This window comes from Carcharhinus amblyrhynchos, chromosome X (genome assembly GCF_965287045.1).
Source record: "Carcharhinus amblyrhynchos chromosome X, sCarAmb.v2.hapA, whole genome shotgun sequence".
NCBI classification, from domain to species: domain Eukaryota; kingdom Metazoa; phylum Chordata; class Chondrichthyes; order Carcharhiniformes; family Carcharhinidae; genus Carcharhinus; species Carcharhinus amblyrhynchos.
The window spans coordinates 4573699-4586741 of NC_137359.1; the positions used below are offsets into that span (position 1 = coordinate 4573699).

The window sequence follows — 13043 nt, forward strand, 5'->3', positions numbered from 1 at the left end:
CATGCTGGGGGACTCAGGAGGAGCTTGGGACCTGGACATGATTCCTGCATGAGTGATGGCCTATGAAGGATGCCACTGACCAGATTCAGGTCAGTCCTCAGCTGTTCAAACAAGGACCAGTGATTCATAACACAAGCTGCCATGCGTGCACTGATGCTTGCAGTGTTGCTCTGACCTGATGAAGACTGTCACACGCAGTGAAATGTTGACGTGAGGCTTGAAAAGGTTGCACCATGTCTTCATTGCTTTACAGTAAATGCCACTGGAGTTCTTGTCCCAGAACAGAACAGCCATATGCTCCAGAGACTGCCTAACCTTTTAAGGATGAGGCTACCGTCATGCGAGATTATGATAAAACAAAGAACAACAGAGCACGGGGAACAGGCCCTTCGGCCCAACGAGCCCACGCCGCCATTTTAACATTATGAGTGCTCTTCTCTACCCCATGACCTTTGTCTGCGCCTATTGGGGAAGATTGAGGGAAGACTAATTTAGGGACAATTTGTTACACCAATCAGCCTAAGGGCACATCTTTGGGGTGTGGGAAGAAACCGGAGCTCCCGGAGAAAACCCAGGCAATCACGGGGAGAACGTGCAAACTCCCACAGACACCGGCCCAAATCCATGTGTCTGCACAGCAAATAGTGATAGTCACTGAGCTGTCGTGTTGCCTGTCAGTTGGTCCAGTTTAAGCGTACACTAACGACGTGAGGCACTAGGCAACTCTCGAAACAACATCCAAGAGCAGCCCTCGCACGACCCATCGCGTGTATGCCCCTTGTTGGGTAACAAGGTGGATCGAATCACCTGTGAAGTAAAAGAAAAGACATCAATAAACATGCAAAACTTTGACCGACATTTACGGAATCCCCAGAAGCTCAGAAGACAGACGAGCGAGCCATAAAATATGTTGGAAGGTCCACAGGAATCAACTGATTCCCAGGGACGTCCCAAGGCTCTTGATCTTTATTTAGAAGAGTCTCCTGTATCCCTCCATCTCTAGTCCACTCACGTGCCTGTCTAAGTAAGCCTTAAACAACTCTAGTGTGCCTGCCTCCACCACCCTACTTGGCAGTGCATTCCAGGCCTCCACCGCCCTGTGAAAAACCTCCCTCTAATATCCAAATTATACCTCGCCCCCCTCACCCTAAGCCCGTGGCCCCTCGTAATTTTTGTATCCAACTGAGGAAAAAGCTTACCACTGTTCACTCTATCTATACCCTTCATAATCTTATACACCTCTATTAGATCTCCCCTCATTCTCTGCCTTTCTAAGGAGAATAGCCCCAGTTTGCCCAATCTCTCCTGATAGCTCAGTCCTTCCATACCAGGCAGCATGCTGGTAAACCTCCTCTGCACTCTCTCCAGGGTCTCCAAGTCCTTCTGGTAGTAAGGTGACCAGAACTGGACGCAGTACTCCAAATGCGGGCGAACCAACATTCTATACAACTGCAACATTAGACGGCAGTTTTTATACTCTAAACCCCTCCCTATAAAGGCAAGCATACCATAAGCTTTCTTCGCCACCTTCTCCACCTGTACTGCCACCTTCAAGGACTTGTGTACTTGCACCCCCAGGTCCCTCTGCATTTCTACACTCTTAATAGTCCTACCATTTATCATATAACTCCCCCCTACATTATTTCTTCCAAAATGCATCACCTCGCATTTATCTGGATTAAATTCCATCTGCCATTTCTCTGCCCAATATACCAGCCTATCTATATCCTGCTGTATTACCTGACACTGCTCATTACTATCAGCAAGTCCAGCCATCTTTGTGTCATCTGCAAACTTGCTGATCACACCACACACTCCCTCTTCCAAGTCATTTATGTATATTACAAATAGCAAAGGTCCCAGTACTGAGCCCTGCGGCACACCACTAGTCACAGACCTCCAGCTAGGAAAGGACCCTTCCATTACTACTCTGTCTCCTGTTACCAAGCCAGTTCTCAATCCATCTAGACACCTGTCCTTGTATCCCATGAGCCTTAACCTTTTCCACCAACCTACCATGAGGGACTTTGATGACTCATTCTGACATTGATGTCCTTCATTGAGATGCTGAGGACAGCAAGAAAAGTGTTGATTTTGAGTCTGGAGAAAGAGACTCATACGAGTTTGTTTTCTTCTTTGTCCGGGAACCTTGTGGCTACAAGGATCTCGCAGGCATGTCTGTCACCCCTGGCCTGTGCTATGGCCCTTTCCTCTGGGGCCTCAACTTCTTGGTGTTCATCAAGCTCACCCCTCTCGACGTCCTCCCCATTGGAGGGGGGCCTGCAGCTCCTCCATTGTGAAACGCAGCAGGTTGTGTACAGCACAGCAAGCCATGATGATGTGGGCCCCACCCTCTGCAGAGAGTGGTGGAGAACACTGCCGGACTGCTCCAGAATGTCCAAAATGCTAATGGTGCGCTCAACCAAGGAGCATGCTGTGGAATGAGCTATAATCAGACCTCTCCTCTGAATCACTTCGTAACCACTGAACGGATCAACTGTCACATCTTTTGAGGGGTAGCCTTTAATACCAATGAGTCAACCCCGAACATACCGAGATCTATGGCACCCACACATGACTCACCCACAGGCAAGAGTGGTGAGCTCCAGGGTATCTCTCGCGAGCCTGCATACTCACAGGTACGCTGCACAGAATGGAAGCTTTTTCCATTGATGAATCCTAGTGGCTGCTGCCAGGTAGCTCTCGAAACCACAATCGAGCAGCCGATGGCACCCTATACCCGTTCAAAGACAGATTGTAGCAAATCCCACTGCTCTGGCAACCTGCCTGCCTTCATCCAGGGACATTATCGTGTGCCTTACCGACATTGGTATCTGTCCAGGGTATTTATCAGCTGAGGACCGAGATATCCCGCAAAAATCTCCAATGGAGTCCAAAACAAGCTACTCAAAAACGTTGACTGCGGCAGTCACCATTAGAACCACTGGGAAACGGAGGCTCTCTGGGGCCAGGTGACATCAGATCCTCATGAAAGACTTGGTAAACATGAGCCACTACATCCCTTAGCATCATCTTTGACACCGTCTCTCTCTCTCATCTGTAAGTATGAGGGGTGTCTTCCACACACCTCTATCAAACTGATCTCTCCGTCTCAGCATCACGAGGCCCCGCTGGCCCACGTCCCTTGAGGCGTGATTTTTGCCTGCTGTCTGCCTTCTGCACTACTCCCCCAACCTGTCCACCACACGCCAAGCACAACAGCAACATTCACAAAGCGGGGAGATGGACCTGAATCAGTACAGCTGGGCACGAACAGGCTCAGTCACAACTGTCAAAATGCTGCTGCTCCTTTATTCCAACCTTACCAGCACAACTAACAACCCCCCCCCGGCCCCGACAACCCCCACACAGCCCTCCGCCAGCAATCGGCCAAGTCCATCCTAAGGACCAGTAAGAGCGTGTGCACGTTTCCTTCTCTCCAATCACTTGAATGCCTTCCCCTTCCCTCAACCCAGGTGCCCATTGGAAATACGGCCAATAATCCTGTCCTGTTCTCTGAACCACCGTGCAGGTTTCCTGACCTCCCGTGTCAGACTCACCCCCTCCACACTAAGAGCCTAGTGACCGACCAAACCAAACCACGCTCTGCCCTCCACACCCACCATCACACCAAGTACTTTGCTTTTAATTAACAGTCCCCTATTTACAGGCAAATGCCTTCACTGAATGAGCCCCTGTCAAGTGTGGCCCAGTATCAATCCACCAACCCCTCTCTCTTCCCCCCCACCGGACAGGAACGAGAGACGAATGAGACGATGGCCCAGTGGTATTATTGCCGGGCTATTAATCCAGAAGCTTGGCTAACGTTCTGGGATCCTGGGTTCGAATCCCACCACAGTAGGTGGTGGAATTTGAATTCAATTAAAAAAAAACCTGGAATTAAGAATCTACTGATAACCAAGAAACCATTGCCAGTTGTGGGAAAAACCCATCAGCTTCACTAATGTCCTTTAGGGAAGGAAATCTGCCATCCTTACCTGGTCTGGCCTACATGTGACTCCAGGGCCACAGCAATGTGGTTCACTCTCAACAGCTCTCGGGAAACGAGGGATGGGCAATAAATGCTGGCCAGCCAGTGATGTCCATGTCACAATGTGTAAAGACAGACAGTGGCCTGCACACCTTGCGCATGACTGAAAAGGTGGATTGTAAACAGGGCATGCATGCCAAAAAAGCTACATAGCATGATGCACCCCTAAACCAACACTGCCTCTATCTGTCCCTGAGTGCACGGTGCGCACCGTCCCGGGACTGTCTCTATCTGTCCCTGACTGCACGGTGCGCACCGTCCCGGGACTGCCTCTATCTGTCCCTGAGTGCACGGTGCGCACCGTCCCGGGACTGCCTCTATCTGTCCCTGAGTGCACGGTGCGCACCGTCCCGGGACTGTCCCTATCTGTCCCTGAGTGCACGGTGCGCACCGTCCCGGGACTGTCCCTATCTGTCCCTGAGTGCACGGTGCGCACCGTCCCGGGACTGCCTCTATCTGTCCCTGAGTGTACGGTGCGCACCGTCCCGGGACTGTCTCTATCTGTCCCTGAGTGCACGGTGCGCACCGTCCCGGGACTGCCTCTATCTGTCCCTGAGTGCACGGTGCGCACCGTCCCGGGACTGTCTCTATCTGACCCTGAGTGCACGGTGCGCACCGTCCCGGGACTGTCTCTATCTGACCCTGAGTGCACGGTGCGCACCGTCCCGGGACTGCCTCTATCTGTCCCTAAGTGCACGGTGCGCACCGTCCCGGGACTGTCTCTATCTGTCCCTGAGTGCACGGTGCGCACCGTCCCGGGACTGTCTCTATCTGTCCCTGAGTGCACGGTGCGCACCGTCCCGGGACTGTCTCTATCTGTCCCTGAGTGCACGGTGCGCACCATCCCGGGACTGTCCCTATCTGTCCCTGACTGCACGGTGCGCACCGTCCCGGGACTGTCCCTATCTGTCCCTGACTGCACGGTGCGCACTGTCCCGGGACTGCCTCTATCTGACCCTGACTGCACGGTGCGCACCGTCCCGGGACTGCCTCTATCTGTCCCTGAGTGCACGGTGCGCACCGTCCCGGGACTGTCCCTATCTGTCCCTGAGTGCACGGTGCGCACCGTCCCGGGACTGCCTCTATCTGACCCTGACTGCACGGTGCGCACCGTCCCGGGACTGTCCCTATCTGTCCCTGAGTGCACGGTGCACACCGTCCCGGGACTGTCTCTATCTGTCCCTGAGTGCACGGTGCGCACCGTCCCGGGACTGTCTCTATCTGACCCTGACTGCACGGTGCGCACCGTCCCGGGACTGTCCCTGAGTGCACGGTGCGCACCGTCCCGGGACTGTCTCTATCTGACCCTGACTGCACGGTGCGCACTGTCCCGGGACTGTCCCTGAGTGCACGGTGCGCACCGTCCCGGGACTGTCTCTATCTGACCCTGACTGCACGGTGCGCACCGTCCCAGGACTGTCCCTATCTGACCCTGAGTGCACGGTGCGCACCGTCCCGGGACTGCCTCTATCTGTCCCTGAGTGCACGGTGCGCACCGTCCCGGGACTGCCTCTATCTGTCCCTGAGTGCACGGTGCGCACCGTCCCGGGACTGCCTCTATCTGTCCCTGAGTGCACGGTGCGCACCGTCCCGGGACTGTCTCTATCTGTCCCTGAGTGCACGGTGCGCACCGTCCCGGGACTGCCTCTATCTGTCCCTGAGTGCACGGTGCGCACCGTCCCGGGACTGCCTCTATCTGTCCCTGAGTGCACGGTGCGCACCGTCCCGGGACTGCCTCTATCTGTCCCTGAGTGCACGGTGCGCACCGTCCCGGGACTGTCTCTATCTGTCCCTGAGTGCACGGTGCGCACCGTCCCGGGACTGTCCCTATCTGTCCCTGAGTGCACGGTGCGCACCGTCCCGGGACTGTCCCTATCTGTCCCTGAGTGCACGGTGCGCACCGTCCCGGGACTGTCCCTGAGTGCACGGTGCGCACTGTCCCGGGACTGTCTCTATCTGACCCTGAGTGTACGGTGCGCACCGTCCCGGGACTGTCTCTATCTGTCCCTGAGTGCACGGTGCGCACCGTCCCGGGACTGTCTCTATCTGACCCTGAGTGTACGGTGCGCACCGTCCCGGGACTGTCTCTATCTGTCCCTGAGTGCACGGTGCGCACCGTCCCGGGACTGTCTCTATCTGACCCTGACTGCACGGTGCGCACTGTCCCGGGACTGTCCCTGACTGCACGGTGCGCACCGTCCCGGGACTGTCCCTATCTGTCCCTGAGTGCACGGTGCGCACTGTCCCGGGACTGCCTCTATCTGTCCCTGAGTGTACGGTGCGCACCGTCCCAGGACTGCCTCTATCTGACCCTGACTACATGGTGCGCACCGTCCCACCTTAGACTTTTAAGAACATAAGAACATAAGAAATAGGAGCAGGAGTGGGCCATCTGGCCCTTCGAGCCTGCCCCGCCATTCAATAAGATCATGGCTGATCTGAAGTGGATCAGTTCCACTTTCCCACTTTCTCCCCTTAATTCCCCTGTCTATCAGAAACCTACCTACCCGTGACTTAAATATATTTAGCGAGGCAGCCTCCACCACTTCAACGGGCAGAGAATTCCAGAGATTCACCACCCTTTGAGTGAAGAAGTTCCTCCTCAACTCCGTTCTAAACCGCCCCCCCTTTATCTTGAGGCTGTGCCCCCTAGTCCTACTGTCCTTTCTAAGCAGGAAGAACCTCTCCACCTCTACCCTATCCATCCCCTTCATCATCTTTTGCCGCCACACCACCATGCCCTCCTGCCCGTCCAGCCATGTGTCTCTCCCTCCACCCCTTCTGCTCCAGACTCCACTCAACCCCGTCAAGGAAGTGAATACTTTTCAGCTCCTACCCTGGCCCTGTCTCTCTCACCCTCCCCTCCCCCTTTGGTCAAGCATGCCTTCCAACCCTTTCACCTGCCTATAATGTCTTTTGGGCACCCCCCCTCCATCCCCAACCCCACATTTCCTCCATGGCACCCCCCCTCAAGTATGCCCATTCCATTCCCTTTCCACAGGTCTTGCTCAGCAACCTTGGCACAGAGTTAGAGCAGCTGCACGCAGGTCACAGTGAAAGGTAGCTAAAACACTTTGCGCATGAACCTTGAAGTGAAGGAAGTGCAGTTTGCCAGGTGTATGTGAGGTATATGTGCCCGTGGCTCACACTGGTCTCATTCGCTGGTGTTGCCATTAGATTTGGAAGACCATTCTGGAGAGGTGGATTTTTAGTGGTAATTCCTGAGTTGCAAAAGCATACAAATGCATTTCCCGACAGTGCAGCAGGCAACCCGACCCACCTCGAAAGGCCAGAGTGGAACGCTGCAAACTGATGGAAGAGTGAATTTTCAAAGTTTATTTAGTAGGCTTACATTAACACCGCAATGAAGTTACTGTGCAAGTCCCTTCGTCGCCACACTCTGGCACCTGTTTGGATACACCGAGGGAGAATTTAGCACAGCCAATGCACCCGAACCCGCACATCTTTGGACTGTGGGAGGCATCCGAAGCACCCGGAGGAAAGTCATGCAGACACGAGGAGAATGTGCAGACTCCACACAGACAGCGACCCGAGCCGGGGATCAAACCCAGATCCCTGGCGCTGAGGCAGCAGTGTTAACCGCAGCATCACTGTGCCGCCATATGAATTTTCTGTTTCCATAAGAACATAAGAAATAGGAGCAGGAGTCGGCCATCTAGCCCTTCGAGCCTGCCCCGCCATTCAATAAGATCATGGCTGATCTGTCGTGGCTCAGTTCCACATTCCCGCCCTCTCCCCATAACCCTTAATTCCCCTGTCTGTCAGAAACCCATCAACCCGCGTCTTAAAAATATTTAGCGAGGCAGCCTCCACCACTTCAACGGGCAGAGAATTCCAGAGATTCACCACCCTTTGAGTGAAGAAGTTCCTCCTCAACTCCGTTCTGAACCGCCCCCCCTTTATCTTGAGGCTGTGCCCCCTAGTCCTACTGTCCTTTCTGAGCGGGAAGAGTCTCTCTTCCATGTGCCACGCTGCCCTCTGCTGGGGAAGCTGGAAAATCCCACCTGATATCTCTCCCTCTGACTATACTGCCGCCTGTCATTACTGCGTTCATTCTGATTCTCTTCACTTCTGGCTTCCTGTATTAGGGCGCTTTGGCCAGTCGGCTCACCCTTGCTGCAAGTCCTTGTTCTCATCCACACATTCCTGTTGGTCAAAGTCTAGGGCTGAGGCTCCTCCATCACTACATCGTGTATAAGCGTATAGTCAAAGATGTACATAAGAAATAGGAGCAGGAGTAGGCCATCTAGCCCTTCGAGCCTGCCCCGCCATTCAATAAGATCATGGCTGATCTGAAGTGGCTCTGATTCACATGCCCTCCTCTTCTTGATTATTGCCCAGCTGTAAGGTTCTGCTTAACGTAATGGATATGACTGCCTCCTGGAACCGTATCCAGGTAATTCCCTCCCTCCCTGATGCTCCACAATGTCGACAGCTCAACTCCAGTGTAGCAATTCTGAGCTGAAATTACTCAAGGTGCAGATATTCACTCTCGATAGGGTTATTGGTATCGCGGTGCTCTCCTCCAACTTGTATGTTTCAGTTATGGCAAACCATCTGTCCTGCCATGTCCATCTAACCTTATTTACTTGATTTGTTACTAACTTAATAAAGGGGGAGTTGCAGTTTCCTAGCTGAAAGCCAAAAAACACTCACCGGTTACTAGCAGCATCTCCTTTGCTTTCTGGATAAATTAATGCTTACAAAGCACCCAGCTCCGCGACACAGTTGATTCATAATGGCCTGAGGGCAAGTAGCAGTAGATGTGGTGTTGTCCACAAGAACAATCAAAACAACAATCACTGACGTTTAACATGGTGCTCGAACTGTGGTTTGGTGAAGACTGTGTGTTATGTTCAACGTTTGAGAGAGGGACAAATGAAGTCACGTGTTTTACAAAAGGTTGTGGAAGTGGTACCTCGCGAGAACCATCCTTAATCGTTGTAGCGCCGTCGGCAAACTTCACTCTTCAGCACTGATCATTTCCATTTCTGCCCAAGGCTCTATTGGCTTCTAATCTTTTCATTGTTACTTTTCACATTCTGTCTGAGAAACACAGACAATAGGTTCAGGAGGAGGCCATTTGGCCCTTCGAGCCTGCACCACCTTTCAATATGATCACGTGCTTTCAGTATCCCACTCTCGCTTTCTCTCCAGACTCCTTGATCCCTTTAGCAGCAAGGGCCACGTGCAGCTCCCTCTGGAATATATCTAGCGAACTGATCCCAACAGCTTTCTGTGGGAGACAATTCCACAGGTTCACAACTCTGAGTGAAGGAGGTCTTCCTCACCTCAGTCCTGAATGGCTTACCCCCTTCTCCCTAGGCTGTGACCCCTAGTTCTGGACTGCCCCAATATTGGGAACATTCTTCTTGCATCTAGCCAGTCCCATCAGGATTTGAAATATTTGTCTGAGATCGCCTCTCATTCTTCCCAATTCCAGTGAGTACAAGCCCAGTCGATCCAGTCTCTCTTCATAGGTCAGTCCTGCTATTCCAGGAATCGGTCTGGTGTTTGGTATGTGTATGTTTACCTGAGGTAGTTCAGTATTATTGAAAGATTACGCCAATTTGATGATAAAACTCTGCACACGCATCATAAGTAACGACAGGACGATGGTACCTGTTAGCTTACTATCCTGCATGTGCCTCGTATTTCCATTTCTTGCAAAAACAAACTGGCACCTTTCTCAATCAAGCACACATCAATGCAAGGAATTAGTCACAGCTTAATCCACCCCCTACAAAACATTCAGGCGCAAAGTTACTGCAAAGAAACAAGAGGATCAAAATGAATCCGGTTTACAGTCAGCCCTTGTTACAACAGGACCAACGTACAAATTATTTGGAACACTGACATTTCTTTGCCTGCTCACAACAGCACTTAGTTTGGGGCTTATTTTTGCCATGTTGCAGAGTGAGAAAAACAGTTAGCTCCAATTTATTATATGTTGCTTATATATAGTAAGGAATGAATCTGATGCCAGCAGATTAGGGATAAAAATCATATGATCATAGAACCATAGAACCCTACAGTGCAGAAAGAAGCCCTTCGGCCCATCGAGTCTGCACCGAACACAATCCCACCCAGGCCCTATCCCCCATATCCCTACATATTATATCCACTAATCCCTCTAACCTCTGCATCCCCTAGACACTGAGGGACAATTTCTTAGCATGGCCAATCAACCTAACTCGCACATCTTTGGACTGTGGGAGGAAACTGGAGCACCCGGAGGAAACCCACGCAGACACGAGGAGAATGTGCAAACTCCACACAGACAGTGACCTGAGCCGGGAATCGAACCCAGGACCCTGGAGCTGTGAAGCAGCAGTGCTAACCCACTGTGCTACCGTGCCACAAAAACTACTACTGAAAACCTTACCATCTAAATGGGAAGAAAGGAGTTACACAATGCTCGGTACTCAGTGCTCACCGTGCTCAGTACTCTGACGCCACACATGAATATCATTCAAAAGAACTTACTCATTCAGAGTTTCATTGAAAAACAGCATCAGTTCCAGAGAAGTGGAAACGGGAAAAGGCCATTCAGCCCACCTGATCAACTGGCACCTTCTCTGTTTAATGCATCACTGGCTCACACAGAGGTGGCAAGTCCCAGGTTCAAGTCTTCCTGTCTGTGAGAAGCCGGCTCCTCCCAGCTGTAGGAGCTGTGGCGTTCCCAAGCTCAGGGTCGGGGAGGGGGAGGCAAGAGCAGAACTGTCAGGATTCCCTCCTCTGATCACAGCCCAGTGAGACATGCTGAAAATGCTGTGATATTCCCACCCATTGAAAACTCCCTCCCCCCAGCAAACAAACAGTCCATTGACACGCAGGCGGGATTTTCCGACCACGCTCACGTCAAAACCGGAAAAATCCCGCTCGACGTCAGTGGGCCTTTTCATAGTTCACGTCCCCTCCCCCACCTTCCCGCTGCGAATCCTGTGGCGGGCGGGATGGGAAAGATTTCCCCGTCTGCACTTACACCGGAAGACTGAACGGTAGCTGACATCTGCGGAACCGAGCTTCCAACAAGAGGCAGCATGGTCGGAGAGGGGAGGAGAAAATAGGCATGGTCAGCTGCTTATTTTCTGGGTTTGTTTTTGGAAATGCATTTGAAATTTGAATTTAGAACGTCTACACCTACAAATCAGAGAGCAGAAGTCAGTGTAAAAGTCACAACACAATTTCCATCACACCTGTGTGCAAGTGGGAGCCCAGATCACAGAAACCTGTATCAAGGCACAACTTACACAAGGAGACTTATGTAGCCACTTCCCAAAACTTCAGTTCAGATATGTTACAATGTTTATGACATTGGAGAACACGCACTTGTTTTCGAAGGAACGCAGTATAAAATCTCCACTGATGGATCACTGGTAAGAGCACCACGTATAGATGTGGTTCCCCAGGCTTGTGTCCTGTTTGCTGATCTCAGCAAGGACAGCAGTTGGAGCACAACAACTCCCTCCCCGTGGTCCCTGGGTGAAAGGATCATTAGCCACTCTTCTGATTCCAGTCACAGCCAAAGGGCCCCTTGAGATCCAGTAAAGGCCAGATCGGGGTCTGCCACGCAAAAATAATCTGGTGACATTCACTCGGCTAACACAAGGAGGATGGCTATTGGATAAGGTATTTGCAGAACTACAACCCCTGCTGACTTTATTGGACCGCGAAAGAGAGGGTGCAAGAAAATTTAAACACGCGCTCATTTTATGATCAGAAGAAAAACATTTTACAACCTTTCAAATCTTAAATAAATAAAAGAGCTCTTATTAAACAGAACAAGGGCCTTATAACCTTCTGGCATCTGTAACAAGAGTTTGGCTGCAGTGGTATTTTCTTCTGAAAGTGCACACATTCTTTATCTTACTGTGAGCTTTGTACACACCGTGGCCCTTGCGTTCTACCTGTGTGGATGAGGATGTGCCTCTGGAGGTGGTAGTTAGTCCGGAAGGCTGCGCTGCATTGCTCGCAGACGTGAGTCTTGGGAGACTTAACCAGGAAGGAACCATCTTCACCGACTACCAAAATCTGAAAGGCAGAATATTCACACACAATGCTCGACATGCTTACTGCCAAGACACTGGACAAGCCCTCAGAAAATCCTTGCTAGGAAAAAAAAAACACAAAATGGGAATTACATCGTCAGCAGACGCATTCTGATAGGCACAGGCTATTTCAGCTGGGACTCTCGTCAAAAATATAGTCACAGGACATTTTTAGAATGGACAAACTTTCATTGAATAAAACAGACATTTCAGGACAGAATAATCCATCATGTACAACCATTTATTCAGATATATAGGTTTTTCGCCACTTTTTAGCCTAATTTTTAATCAATATTCAGATTAGGGCATCATAGAGTCATTGAGGGTTACAGCATGGAAACTGGCCTTTCAGCCCAACTTGTCAATGCCATGCAGGTTTTTTTTTTAAACCGCTAAGCTAGTCCCATTTGCCCATATCCCTCTATACCCATCTTACCCATATAACTGTCTAAACGTTTTTTTAAAAGACAAAATTGTACCCACCTTTATCATCATCTCTGGCAGCTCATCCCAGACACTCAAAATCTTATTCCTCTGCACCCTTTTGTATCTCTCCCCTCTCATTTTAAACCTATGCCCTCTAGTTTTAGAATCCCCTACCTTTGGGTAAAGAAATTGACTATCTAGCTGATCTGTGTCCCTCATTATTTTATAGACCTCGATAAGATCACCTCTTAAGCCACCTTAAAAAAACTAAACAGAAGCGGAAACTGCACTTCAAATAAATTGTTATGAAAAGAGAAAATGTTGGAAAAACTCAGCAGGTCTGGCAGCATCTGTGGAGAGAGAAACAGAGTTAATGTTTCAGAATATTCAGTCAACCGTTCATCAGAACTTGGGAAAGTTAGAATCAAAGAATTTCTACAGCACAGAGGGAGGTCACTGAGCCCACCAAGTCTGCACTGTCAACAATCCCACCC

At 51.0% G+C, this 13043-nt stretch overlaps 1 protein-coding gene across 4 annotated transcripts in view; it reads right to left on the reverse strand.

Annotated features, from left to right (window-relative positions):
* The window catches only part of LOC145361953 (zinc finger protein 148-like), a 146079-nt gene that overhangs the window by 46675 nt on the left and 86361 nt on the right, over positions 1 to 13043 (reverse strand). For all 4 annotated transcript variants that reach the window (XM_080217953.1, XM_080217950.1, XM_080217952.1 and 1 more), the window contains exon 4: positions 11983 to 12106. In XM_080217953.1, the coding sequence (XP_080074079.1) occupies positions 11983 to 12106 (124 nt within the window). The remainder of the gene's footprint in view (positions 1 to 11982; positions 12107 to 13043) is intronic.